This window comes from Rattus norvegicus, chromosome 7 (genome assembly GCF_036323735.1).
Source record: "Rattus norvegicus strain BN/NHsdMcwi chromosome 7, GRCr8, whole genome shotgun sequence".
NCBI lineage: Eukaryota > Metazoa > Chordata > Mammalia > Rodentia > Muridae > Rattus > Rattus norvegicus.
The window spans coordinates 25,029,959-25,042,600 of record NC_086025.1 but is presented as its reverse complement, the minus strand read 5'-3'; the positions used below and the strand labels follow the sequence as shown (position 1 = coordinate 25,042,600).

General features: G+C 47.3%; 1 protein-coding gene across 2 annotated transcripts in view; it reads left to right on the top strand.

Annotated features, from left to right (window-relative positions):
* Utp20 (UTP20 small subunit processome component) overlaps positions 1-12,642 on the top strand; it is an 80,996-nt gene that overhangs the window by 60,424 nt on the left and 7,930 nt on the right. For both annotated transcript variants that reach the window (NM_001191779.1, XM_006241227.5), the window contains exons 44-54: positions 933-1,031; positions 1,460-1,627; positions 3,532-3,698; positions 4,615-4,756; positions 5,687-5,803; positions 8,405-8,575; positions 8,828-8,959; positions 9,728-9,838; positions 11,382-11,461; positions 11,823-11,892; positions 11,991-12,173. In NM_001191779.1, the coding sequence (NP_001178708.1) occupies positions 933-1,031; positions 1,460-1,627; positions 3,532-3,698; positions 4,615-4,756; positions 5,687-5,803; positions 8,405-8,575; positions 8,828-8,959; positions 9,728-9,838; positions 11,382-11,461; positions 11,823-11,892; positions 11,991-12,173 (1,440 nt within the window). The remainder of the gene's footprint in view (positions 1-932; positions 1,032-1,459; positions 1,628-3,531; positions 3,699-4,614; positions 4,757-5,686; positions 5,804-8,404; positions 8,576-8,827; positions 8,960-9,727; positions 9,839-11,381; positions 11,462-11,822; positions 11,893-11,990; positions 12,174-12,642) is intronic.

The following is a 12,642-nucleotide window of genomic DNA, read 5'->3' as shown; positions in this document are numbered from 1 at the left end:
TTACTAAGGCCAGCAGGCAGTGTGAAACATTGAGCAGTTACATGGGGCCTTGGTACAGCTCCCGAGTGTAAGCCTGGGCAACAGCATGCATGTGTTAGAGAGGTGCGAACTAGAGCCCACCACACTTGTCTATAGAGCCTGCATTTACTAGGATCCACAGGTCAAGTTTGGGAACCTTTATGACTTGTTCAGGTACTCTCCAAGGGCTGTGTAGTTAACATTCCTTACACGTCTTAACTTACGCGGGTGTAAGGAAGCTGTTCTAAGTAACTCCAGATCCTTTCCTTATGTGGCTCTTCTTGCCAGCATGTCTAGAGATCAGCATATATGCTTTTAGTGGTCAGATACATATGGAGGAAGTCAAGTAAGGAAAGTGTCCCACTTGGATAGTTCCATTGCTGCTCTTGCCTCCCCTCTGATCTCCTGGGACCTCCCTGGAATCTGAAGAGCCTCCCTGAGCAGTGGTGTAGTGTGGGGCTGGTGGCATGGAGTCTCACTGCCCTTCTGGGAGGTCTTTATCCTACCTTCATTCCTGAAAAGGCTGTAACCGCTCAAGAGAGAACTCGCCCTTGACCAGGATTTATTTTAAAATACTGTACCACAGTTTGATCCCCTTCTGTGTCACATGGGTTTTCCTGACTGCTTTAATGATGTGACCAGTTTCTCAGCAGTTCGTATGTGTGTGTCTGCCCGTCTTTCCTTCATAAATCTCTGTACTCCTTGCATGCCTTGGGTTTCTGAACACTGTATTCTATATGAAGCTGTCATTCTGTCAAAGGTCCTTAAATGGTGACATGTGAGAACATGTCTCAAAGCTGCTCTGAGCAGTAATTAACATGTGGACAGCATTAAGGTCAGCATTCCTAGGCCTGTGTGGTGCCCTCAACTGTGGGACTCAGCCATTTGCATCCTGATTGTGCGTCTCCTCCTAGGTCCACGTTCTCACTTTCACTGTTTATACATTGCTGCAAGGCCTCTCCAGCAAGCTGCACGTTGGGGAGTTAGATTCTTGTCTTCAAATAATGACTGAGGTAAGATTTACAGAATGCAATTCTGCTTTCCCTAGGTGGCAATGGTCATTTTAGAAGTTCACAAATATTAAAAAGACTATAGAAATGAAAATAGAATATAAGGTTTCACTCAGTGATGGTGGATGCTTAGAGTGTAGAAGACACTCCCTGGTTTTAATTCCCAACTTTATGTGCGCCTGTCGTATGCTTTATTTACCGTCTTCTGTTCATTTCAGTAATTAAGCTGCAGATATGAGAACATGTGGACTGTAGACTGTGGCTCTGTGTGGTGTTTCTGCAGTGGTTTCTAAAGTGCACTGGAAATGTGTAAAACTTAGCAGAAGCTCCTCTGATGGCCTCAGGGCAGCTTACTTTAGCTGCTGTCACAGACTTCGTGCCTGGGCGCCTTGCCCAGTGCTCATCTCTGCCATTCGCCCTTTCTTTCAAAGATTTTTAACCATGAATTGTTCGGTGCGCTTGCCGAAGAAAAGGAAGTGAAGCAGATTCTGTCCAAAGTTATGGAGGCTCGAAGGAGCAAGAGTTACGACTCTTATGAGATCCTGGGCAAATTCGTTGGAAAACAGCAAGTTACGAAACTTATTCTTCCCTTAAAAGAGGTAAGGGTCTGTGCGAGACTGGGAGCAGCAGGGTTACGCTTCTTTAGTTCCTGAGAGCCCTGCGAGGTGGGCACTCTCCGTGCACGAGACTGTGATTGCCTTTGTGCTAAAGGAGCGAACAAGTGCTGTGTGCGTGCCGGGTTGCAGCCTTGCCTGGGGTGTGCTGTGACCAGGGACCCATAGTCGTGAGAGGAAGGCACTGAGAGCTGGAGTGTGAGTGAACAGCACATCTGTGTCTTTAAACAGCTGCCATGGTGCCAAGTGAAGAGTGCTGCCATTAAATGTGCTAGATGTGGGTGCTAAGAGCACTGTCTGCTCTTCCCAAGGAGCTAGGTTCAATTCCCAGCATCCACATGGTGGCTCACAGCCATCTATCACTGCAGTTTCAAGGTATCTGACACCTTTTTCTGGCCTCTTGAGGTAACACACTCATACACAGACAGTTAAAGAAAAAGTGAAAATGTTCTAAACACTGTTACAGGTAGAAAATCGAGGCTTGGGCTGAAGGGGGCTAGAAAGAAGCATCATTACAGCAACTAGGGATCTCGTTCTAGACCATTTTGGCCCAAAACTCACAGGCTTTCCGGTGCCTTTTGCCTTACAGAGAACAGGTTTACTTACTGTCTTACTGTTTGCCTTGCCCATTTAAGTGATAAGCATTCAATAATGTCAATGGTTCGTGTTATACAGCTTCATATACTAAAACTAGAGCCCAAAATGCTGGCCAGGGTCACAAGTTGCTCTTACTTCAGGTGTCTTGGTGGTCGGTAAACCTATTCCGTAGTCCATATTCCAGAGAGTCCGTAGTTTATCTGAGGCTGACATAAGAACGTTGGATGTATTTTAAGGTGGAAAGGCTCTCATGCAGTGAAGTGCTGAGTATCTTGCTGAGGTCAATGATGGTCCCAAGTTCCTATTAAGTTCCTTTGAGTTTGTCCTGAGGCCTGGCCATTGTAGCCCTTAATTAACATGCTGTCTTTTAAATAGCATTTGTGCCTTTTAATTGCTTGGGGGAACACAGGGTGCACACATGCACACTTGCAATCAGTGCTCTTGGCAGCTGACACCTGCAGCACTTGTCCCAAGCCTCACCAACAGGAAAGGAAGTCACAGGAATGGAAGCATAGAAACCATTCACAGTGATTGTCCCTAAAGTTGAGGCTGCTCTTGCCTTAAAGAAAATGCAAGATTTTATACTCTTTATAAATGGTAAATATGAATGAGGGCAACATAAATTCAAACATGGTAACAAAGTAATGAAGTTTCTATAGTAGCAGAAGAAACAGAGTCATAAATCAAGGCATTTAAAAATACATCATGGAGGTTGGGGATTTAGCTCAGTGGTAGAGCGCTTGCCTAGCAGGCGCAAGGCCCTGGGTTCGGTCCCCAGCTCCAAAAAAAAGAAAAAAGAAAAAAAGAATACATTATGGAAACATTGAGTAGGTCAGTTACAGTAGAGTGGAGAGTTTCTGCAGGAGTCCCATGAAGTTATCTGAAGACATTCTTAGCCTTTGGCCTGGTGAAAGCTGGAGGTCTGTTTGTGTATTCCCAAAAGGGCTTACTAGATAGTCACAAGGATGTTAGGTCAACACAGGGGTGCACAGTAAATGACCCTTAATGGGGCTCACGATAGCCTGAGATTGTTTCTGGGCCTGCAACATTGCAGCTCTCCACAGCCCTGCGGTTTAACCAGTCAGCCCTGTACACTGTTTTCCTTTGGAAACCTCGGTTCACAGGTTCACAGTAACTTTGACTTTATATGTCATAGCTACTTGAAGATATACTACTATATATTTTTTTTAATTAGAAAAAGAATGCACTAGAAAGCAAATATGCGGAAGAGCCATACTGCAGATAGAAACATGGCTTTTCATCAGATTGCCGTTCTCTGTTTGCCCATTTAGATCCTACAAAATACCACAAGCTTAAAACTTGCCCGGAAAGTTCATGAAACCTTACGCCGAATTATAGCAGGGTTAATTGTGAATCCAGACATGACGGCTGATGCTCTTCTACTGCTCAGTTACGGTTTGGTCAGTGAAAATCTGCCACTGCTAACAGAAAAGGAAAAGTAAGTTTGGGGAAAACTTTAAGCTAAACCACCCAGCTCGTGAGCCTCTCTTTCTGACCAGCCCTTCACTCACCACCTCTTAAGTGTGTTAACTTAATAATCTGACACAGTGCAGAATAAAAATTAAGCTGATTACGTCAATGGATGTCTGTGATCCCAGTGCTCGCTCAGGAGCAGAGGCAGGAGGATTGTGACTATGCAGCAGCCAAGCTTACATAGCAAAGTTCTTCTTCACTTGTGCTGTTTAGGCTGAGAGCTTTCCAAGCTCTTCCCAGCTCCACTTTAACATGAGATGGGGGTTTGGGGCTGTTTGTTTGTTTGTTTGTCCTGTGTAGTGGGACCTTTAGTCCCAGCACTCAGGAAGCAGAGGCAGGGATCTGAATTCAAATCCAGCCTGGTCTACAGAGTGAATTCCAGGACAGCCAAGTTACACAGTGAGACCCACCTCAGAAAATGAAAAATGTAGATTTTCTCTTAATGAGGTGGCTATGAATGACAGCATCCTGTTAACTCCCTACCATTCTCTAGTATCAATTGTAAATATTTACCGAATGGAAGGATGGATTTGAAATACATCCCTGTGGTTCTGATAAAAACAGATGTAGAACTTGAGCGATCTGAAAACACCTCGTGCCCATGCTTTGGGTTTTGCTGTGTTCTGAAAAGGACCCCTAGGTGTTCCATTGCAGATTGCAGCCCCAGGCAGTGTCCTCTAGCTGCCTGTCTTCACTCAGACCCGTTCCGTAGTCTAGGGATTGCTGCAGCTCAGTCAGTGGCGGTCGTCTGCAGGGAGGGAAGAGCAGAGCTCCAGTGGCTGGGCCCCACCGGCACTGCTCGGTTCTCCAGGCCACAGCATCCTCTCAGAGCCAATCGATGACAGTGCTCTTTCCTTTTTTCCCATGTGATTGATTGGCAGAAAGCCAGCAGCCCCTGTGCCTGACGCTCGACTGCCACCCCAGAGCTGCCTTCTGCTCCCTGCAACTCCGGTTCGAGGTGGAGCAAAAGCTGTCGTGAGCAAGAAAACCAACATGCACGTATTCATTGAGTCTGGACTTCGGGTAAGACTTCCTTACAACTTGTTTCCGGTTTAACCTGCAGAATCTTGGGTGCCAGCCACCTCCTGTGCCAATGCTGCACCACAAATTACTTCCAGAACTGGTTAAGGGTGCGTTCGTTAACTTACCGTTTGCCTCCACCAATACTTCTAATAGCACACCCTTCTGGCTGCCCTGGATCTCTGTGTAGACCAGGCTGGCCTCACACTTAGCAATGTTCACCTGCCCCTGTACCCCGAGTGCTGGGATTACAAGAATACACCACCATTCTGGGCCATATTTTTTCCTTTTTTCTTTTTTTTTTTTTTTTTTTTTTTTTCAGAGCTGGGGACCGAACCCAGGGCCTTGCGGTTGCTAGGCAAGCGCTCTACCACTGAGCTAAATCCCCAACCCCCCATATTTTTGATATACAGTTGTCTCAGAGTTACTATTCTAACCTAAATTTATTAGAATTTCACTGTGTTTTTTAAGGTAATGAGACAGACTTTTTAATTTTTGAATTTTAAAATTTCATTTTTAGTTCCTGGGCCTTTTTCTTTTCCTGGCTCCAGGCTCCTACTGTAGCACCCCAACACACACTGCAGTGAGCCTGGCTTCCCTCAGCTCTCAACTCACTCTTTGAGTGTTCCTAGCTAAGAGCCCCCAGTGTGGGCACCAGGTCTGTTCTGGCCATTATTGTGCCCTGTGCATGGAGCCAGTGCTGGAATCCCAGTAAATGCTCAGTGGTCGTTTTATGAACAGCATCTCAGCCACAGACTGCGTTCCCACAAGCATGGCTTTCTGAGAGTCGCTTCTTGGATTTCTTCATTTCTTGTTTTATTTTGAATAGAAGCATCTTGAAATGTCATATTCATCTCTGCAAGTCAGCTCCTTTACCTCGTCCACCTAGTATTTTGGAGAAATAATGTAAAATATCCTCTTCATACCTTGTAGCTGCTGCACCTGAGTTTGAAGACATCCAAGATCAAGTCCTCTAGTGAGCGTGTGCTGGAAATGTTGGATCCTTTTGTGTCTGTCCTCATCAACTGCCTGGGTGCCCAGGATGTGAAGGTGAGTATTGGTCCGAGTTGGAGCGTCTGCTCCTTCACATGGGCTGAAACTTACCTCAGGAACTCTTACTTCCCTGTCTGCCTCCTTGACAATAACTAGAGGGGGCATGTAGGAAGAAGGCTTAGCAAGCAGAGTTCATCTGTGTGATCATGAGGACCTGAGGTTGGATGACATAAATTTGTTTGGATAGCCCTGACCATCTTTGAAAGTCCTTTTACTACGCTATCTCAAAACACCTCCAGTGTCCCCAGATACTGATCTTCATCTGCATGGTGGTCGTCATCATCATCATCGTGGCTTCATCCCTGACTCTGCTAACTCCTGACGCAGATTGTTTCATTTTGAAGATTTACTTTATTTGTATTTATGTGTATGCGTTCTTACATATGTACCTGGATGCCCACGGGATCCAGAAGAGAGTAGTGGGTCCCTGAAGTGCTGAGTTCTGGGCAGTTGTGAGCTGTCTAATCTGGATGCTAGTAACCAAACCTAGAGCCTCTGAGACAGCAGCAGACTAGCTCTCGAGCCCAGCCCTGTTCTGTTTCTGAATGAACCTAGAACTTTATCACACAAGACTAGTGCTGTACCCATACTAGTGCTACTAGTGTACTAGTGCTTGTAGTCCCGGCCCAAGGCAGATGTCAATGGGGAAGCTAGGGCTGGCAGAGAGCCGTGGTCTGTGATGAGCTCTCAGGGCCCCAGAGCTGCCGTCTCCTTGGCAGAGCACCTGTTCCACAGAGGAAATGCTTATCTCCGGAGTCACACAGGCTTCTGTCCCTCAGAAGGCTCAGGCATCAGCCTGGGTCTTTCAGATGGCCAGGCCCCTTATAGCTCTTCATATGCGCCCTGTGCGGGTGCCTGTGCTAGAGGGAGTGGATCAGGACTGCAGGCCTGTCTGGGCCTGGGGATGCGGGGACTCTACCACCCGAGTACCAGCACACGCTCCCTATCCTTGTACATAGTATGTAACTGTGGAAAATGTTACATGTTCTTAGGCCTGGTTTTGAGCCTGTTGTCTCTCTTCTTCTTCTTCTTTTTTTTTTTTTTTTTAAGATCTATTTATTCATTATATGTAAGTACACTGTAGCTGTCTTCAGACACACCAGAAGAGGGCATCAGATCTCTTTACAGATGGTTGTGAGCCACCATGTGGTTGCTGGGAATTGAACTCATGACCTCTGGAAAAGCAGTCGGTGCTCTTAACCACTGAGCCATCTCTCCAGCCCCTGTTGTCTCTTCTTAACACAGAAATTATAAGTATATTTATGTTTGGGGTTTTGAAACAGACTCTTAACTATGTAGCCCAAGTTGGCCTCAAACTCAAGGTCCCTCTCCCTCAGCCTCTCAAGTGCTGGGAATCCAGGCGTGAGCCACCACACCTAGTTATTTGTATTTATAATGCCCAGTGGCTCATGAGGAATGTAGGTCAGTGGTAGAACATCTGCCTCGCATGGGAAGGGCCCTGGATTGAGCCTAGGGCTTCACAAGACGTAGTGGTGGCATCGGCGGCAGCAGCAGTGCCAGTGATACCCAGTAGAGTGTGTGGACAGACAGACAGACACACACACACACACACACGCACACGCACACACACGCACACACTTGTATATAGAACATGTTGTAGAAATTATTTAATCGCAACCCAGGGTTTCTGGGTTTCTACCCTGCATTTGACCATTTTGTTCCCAGATAAAAGACACACATAGTCTTTATATTTACAATAAACCTTAGGCAGCCCAATATTGGGTGGATACCTTCCCTCCATGTTGTTATAATCTATTTTCCTATTGATATGATAACTCAGAGTTATTACTCAGTATTTACTATGTTTCATCTGGGCTGCTCTTAGCTCCAATTGGCTAGCCCTCAGGGCCATGTACTTATGGCTCACCTAACCCATGGAGACTTCTCCTTCTTCCTCCTGTATCTATTTCTTCTTGTAGTCCTCCTTGGGGTCACCAAGCCCGTAAAATCTGAACCCGCCCATGTCCCTTCTGCCCAAAAATCAGCTGTTGGCCTCTTTATTTCACAGTCAGAAATTACTTGGGGCAGGGTCACTTAGGACCTATCTGCAGACTCTCATCTCTGGGCAACAGTCTTGGGGACACAATATTAGCATTAGAATATAAGGAGCATCAGGCTAGCCCACTGTAAGAACACAAACAATAAAGATGGACTATCTAGAAATTAGACAAGCTATTTTAAATTGAATTTTAAGGAAAAAGTCCTTAAACTGTCCAAACCCTTAAGAACATTGTGAATGAGCGGCGTTTGTTTTGACTGTGACCTGCGTTCACTTGCTGTGATAGGGAGTCCGTTCTTCCACAGCAAGGAGTGACTGACTTGGGCCTGGAGGGGTGGCTCAGCAGTCAAGAGAGGTGCTCTTGAGAGGGCCTGGGCTCTGTTCCCAGCACCCACATGGCTCACAACCAGTTATGACTCCAGCTCTGGGGGGTCCGATGCCCTCTTTATGTAAAATAATCTAAAAACACTTTTTAGAGAAACAAGAAATTCACAGTTTGTAGCTAGATCTCCCACAGTAGGCGGACATATCTCAGCTCCTTGCCTGTGTCCTAAGTCATAGTTGCATTGTTTTCTCAGGTGATCACGGGTGCTCTGCAGTGCCTGATCTGGGTCTTGCGGTTCCCTCTGCCTTCCATAGCAACCAAAGCAGACCAGCTGACGAAACACCTTTTCCTCTTGCTGAAGAACTATGCAAGACTGGGGGCTGCCCGGGGCCAGAACTTCCACCTGGTCGTGAATTGTTTCAAGGTGAGAAGAAACAGTTACAGTTGGGGAGAGCCAGGACCAGCCATCATCAGTGGGAGAGCCAGGACCTGCCATCATCAGTGGGAGAGCCAGGACCAGCCATCGTCAGTTAGGGAGAGCCAGGACCAGCCATCGTCAGTTAGGGAGAGCCAGGACCAGCCATCGTCAGTTAGGGAGAGCCAGGACCAGCATCTTTTCGTTTCATTAGACCCCCGTGCTGGGTGGCTGCTGTTAACTCCCTGTTGTGACTTACAGTGTGTTACCATCGTTGTAAAGAAAGTCAAGTCTCACCAGATAACTGAGAAACAGCTTCAGGTTCTCCTGGCTTATGCTGAAGAAGACATTTATGATACTTCAAGACAAGCCACTGCGTTTGGTCTTCTGAAGGTATGATGTCCCCAAATGTTGGCTCTGGCCATTTATGCACTCATATCAGATCCTTAGAATAATATGGAGCATGCTACTTAATTGATGATGGATATGATGATTTTGATAGGTATAAGCTTATATAGTACTTTTTAAAGAATTCTTTATTTATTGTATGGGTATTTTGTCTGCATGTATGCCTGCACAATAGAAAGGGCATTGCATCCCATGGGACCACAGTTACAGACAGTCATGAGCCACCATGTGGGTTCTGGGAAGTGAACTCAGGACCTCTGGAAAAACAGCCCATGCTCTTAACTGCAGAGCCATTTTTCCAGCCCCTGATATAGTATTTAAACATAAGATCTGCAGTTACCTTCCCAGACCAGAGGAGCTGGGATTGGTCTCAGTAGTAAAACACAGAACGTGAAAGGCCCTGAGTTCAGTCTCCACCATTGTGTGCATGCATGCATATATAAACATACACACACACACACACATATGTGTATACACACACACACACACACAAACACATACATACATATATTTATCTAAGCCCAGGGAGCTATGTACAAATATCATCCTCTAGATATCATATCAGAGAGTCATTTGTTCTGAATTTGATGAACTACTACATAATATAATGTTTTCCATTTTAATCTCTTAAGATTGCTTTTGCTATTGGTTATTTTTTGTGTGTTTGAAAACTGCCGGTGACCACTTTAACATCATGCCTACTTATTTCCATCTTTGTGTAAATTTTTTATGTCTTTTCCCTTTATATTTTAGGCTATTTTATCAAGAAAATTGTTGGTCCCAGAAATTGATGATGTCATGCGGAAAGTATCCAAGCTGGCGATTTCTGCCCAGAGCGAGCCTGCCAGGGTCCAGTGCAGACAGGTGTGGAGACAGAGCCTGTTTCTGTAGGAAACGTTGGGCCACTCCCTGCCAGCGCTGGCTTCTGTAGTTTGAGAGGTGACCCTCTGTCCAACTGGGCTGACGACTGACTTGTGTGACGCTGATGCTGTGTGCTGAGACTCAAGCTGTAGAGGAGGAGGTCAGGAGGGCAGTGAGGAGTGACGGGAGAGTGGGGTCCAGTCTTCCAGGTGAAGGAGCAGTAGCCGCCTTCAGAAAGTAGCCTTTGGGGTGAGACGAGCTGAGCGTCCTTCAGAGCAGAGCACAGATGCCTGGGCAGGCCTTGTGGTCTGGTTACAGATGGAGACGCTGGCTGGTGAGAGCTCTGTGGGTCAAGGTGCTGACTGCCAGGCCTGACACTTAAGTGTGCGATCCTCCGTGTGGAGAAGGTAGACAGAGAAGACCACGCACACACACTGCTGTGGAGGCCAGGCAGAAGAGGAAGTAAATCCCCAGAACTGAATCGGCATGAGCACAGAGGGTCAGCTGCCGTAAAGCACTAGCATGTGCCCTGGATCACACATGCTCTCTGATCTTCATTCTGGCTTGTGATCCTCTCTCACACATCCCTCTCACCTACTGCGACAGGGAGGGGTCACCTCCTCTCCACCAAGAGATGGGATGTGTGCGTTACACACAGGCATTCCAAAGTGGGCTGTACACAGCGCATTATTGATTCAACTCAGCCCCTTACGCAGTCCACTCATGTGGGCATCTGGTGTCTGTTTTACCAGGCTCTGGAAGTTGAAGGATGCACCGTCATTTTCACCGTGTGTTTAACTAAGCCAGAATACTAGTGGGGTAGGACGGAAGCCTAGCCGGCCAGGCAGCTCAGCAAGTAAAAGCGCTCGCTGCCGACCCCAGCAAGTGATCTGAGCTTGATCCCGGGGACCCACATGATGGAAGGAAAGAACTACAAGTTGTCCTCCTGCCTCCATGCATATACGCACGCGCACACACACACACACACACACAAACACACACACACACACACACACACTAAATAAATAAGTAATTTGAAAAAAAATTACAGTTTGGACCAGAAAGTGACTTCAGAGTCTCTGTCCACCACTGTGTTCTGTCGCCTAGTGTGTGAGGACTTGAAAAGAGCTAAGCCAGAGTTAACAGTGCTAGGCTCGGCACAGGGGTGGGAAGTGCAGTGGTCACACTGTCCGCGACCCCTGACAGAGGCTTTGATGTGCAGGCTTAGGTTTGGAGCTTTAACCACGTGGTCATAGGCAGGAGCCGCTGTGGAGCCAGACCTCAGTGAATGACGTGGAGATCGGAAAGGGGCACAGTTCTAGGCTTAGTACACAGCTTAACCTGGAGTTGGTTGGAAAGGCTGACTTCATCGCTTTGTCCCTCCTGTGAGTCCCAGACAGCACCTTAGCAGGTGGGAGTCCCGTTGGCCTAGCAAGCCCAGTGCCTGTGTCAGTCCCCTGCCTCATAAGGAAACAAGGGGAGGGAAGGTGCGGTTCCTGCCTAGACAGGCAGGCTGCACATGGTCAGCCGCGTGCTTTGTTCTTAGGTTTTCCTGAAGTACATCCTTGACTATCCCCTCGGTGAGAAACTGAGACCAAACCTGGAATTTATGCTGGCTCAGCTGAGGTAAGCCCAACCGTGAGCCGCATGGGAGCAGAAGGCAGTTTCTGTACTGTTAGTGTGGCGACAGTCTTGAAGGGACAGCGTGGGCCTGGTGGCCGTTTCTCTGTGGATGCTGCTCTGTTACTCTTGACTTCCCTGTTGTTTCTGTGGGTTGCTTTTTACTCAGTCCGATCAGTCTACATAGAATGTTGGAAACCCAACAGCTTCCCTCTAAACCTGCCTGGCCGCTTGCTGGGTGCATGCATTCACGACCATGAAGGGAATGGAGTAGTTCCCAGCTTTTAAAGAAACTAGGTGACAAACTGATACATTTTAATTTAAAATAACCATGGTGTACTGAGTCTACCTAACGTTCTTGCCCTAGTTATGAACATGAGACGGGAAGAGAATCCACTTTAGAAATGATCGCCTATCTGTTTGAGACCTTCCCTCAGGTACGTTGCCCCTGGGCCCTGGGAGCCTGGCTCCGTGTTGTCCATGTTGTCACGCAGCCACAGCAGTTCCATTCTCACTGGTGCCTGCTGTCCCACAGGGACTCCTCCATGACTACTGCGGGATGTTCTTCATTCCTCTCTGCCTAATGATGATCAACGATGACTCTGCCATGTGCAAAAGGATGGCGTCCATGGCAGTCAAGTCCTTACTCAGCAAGGTCAGCCGTGAGAAGAAAGACTGGCTGTTTGCTCTGGTTACCTCCTGGTTTGAAGCAAAGAAGGTCAGTGTTGCTTTTGGTCATGGCTCAGTGACACGCTTTTAGCACAGTTTACATCAGAATGCATGCTAGATACACTGTTGGAGCGAACGCCCTGTCCCGGCAGCCGTGTTGGTAACTGTGATTGTGTGAGCCGTGAGCTCTTAAACTGGCACAAAGTCCAGGTGCCATAGAGGATAACCGTCTGCGGGTGTTCAGCGGAGCAGAACCCTCCAGCGAGTGAGTGCCTGACACGTCTGCTTTTCCATTGCTGGACGGAAGTCTTCCTCATTCTCCCCCTTAACACTCTCCCCGTCACCGCTGGCCCGTCCTTTACTGCGTTTGCCCAGGATCTCGTTTATTTTCTTCTCTCTTTTTGAAAATTCTAGTTTCATCCAGTTTTGATTTGGTTGATCCTGCACGTGCTCTGGCCCCCATCTGACTTGAACCTTTCTACCACCGACCCCCTTTTGCTCTCACATGACAGGTTTAA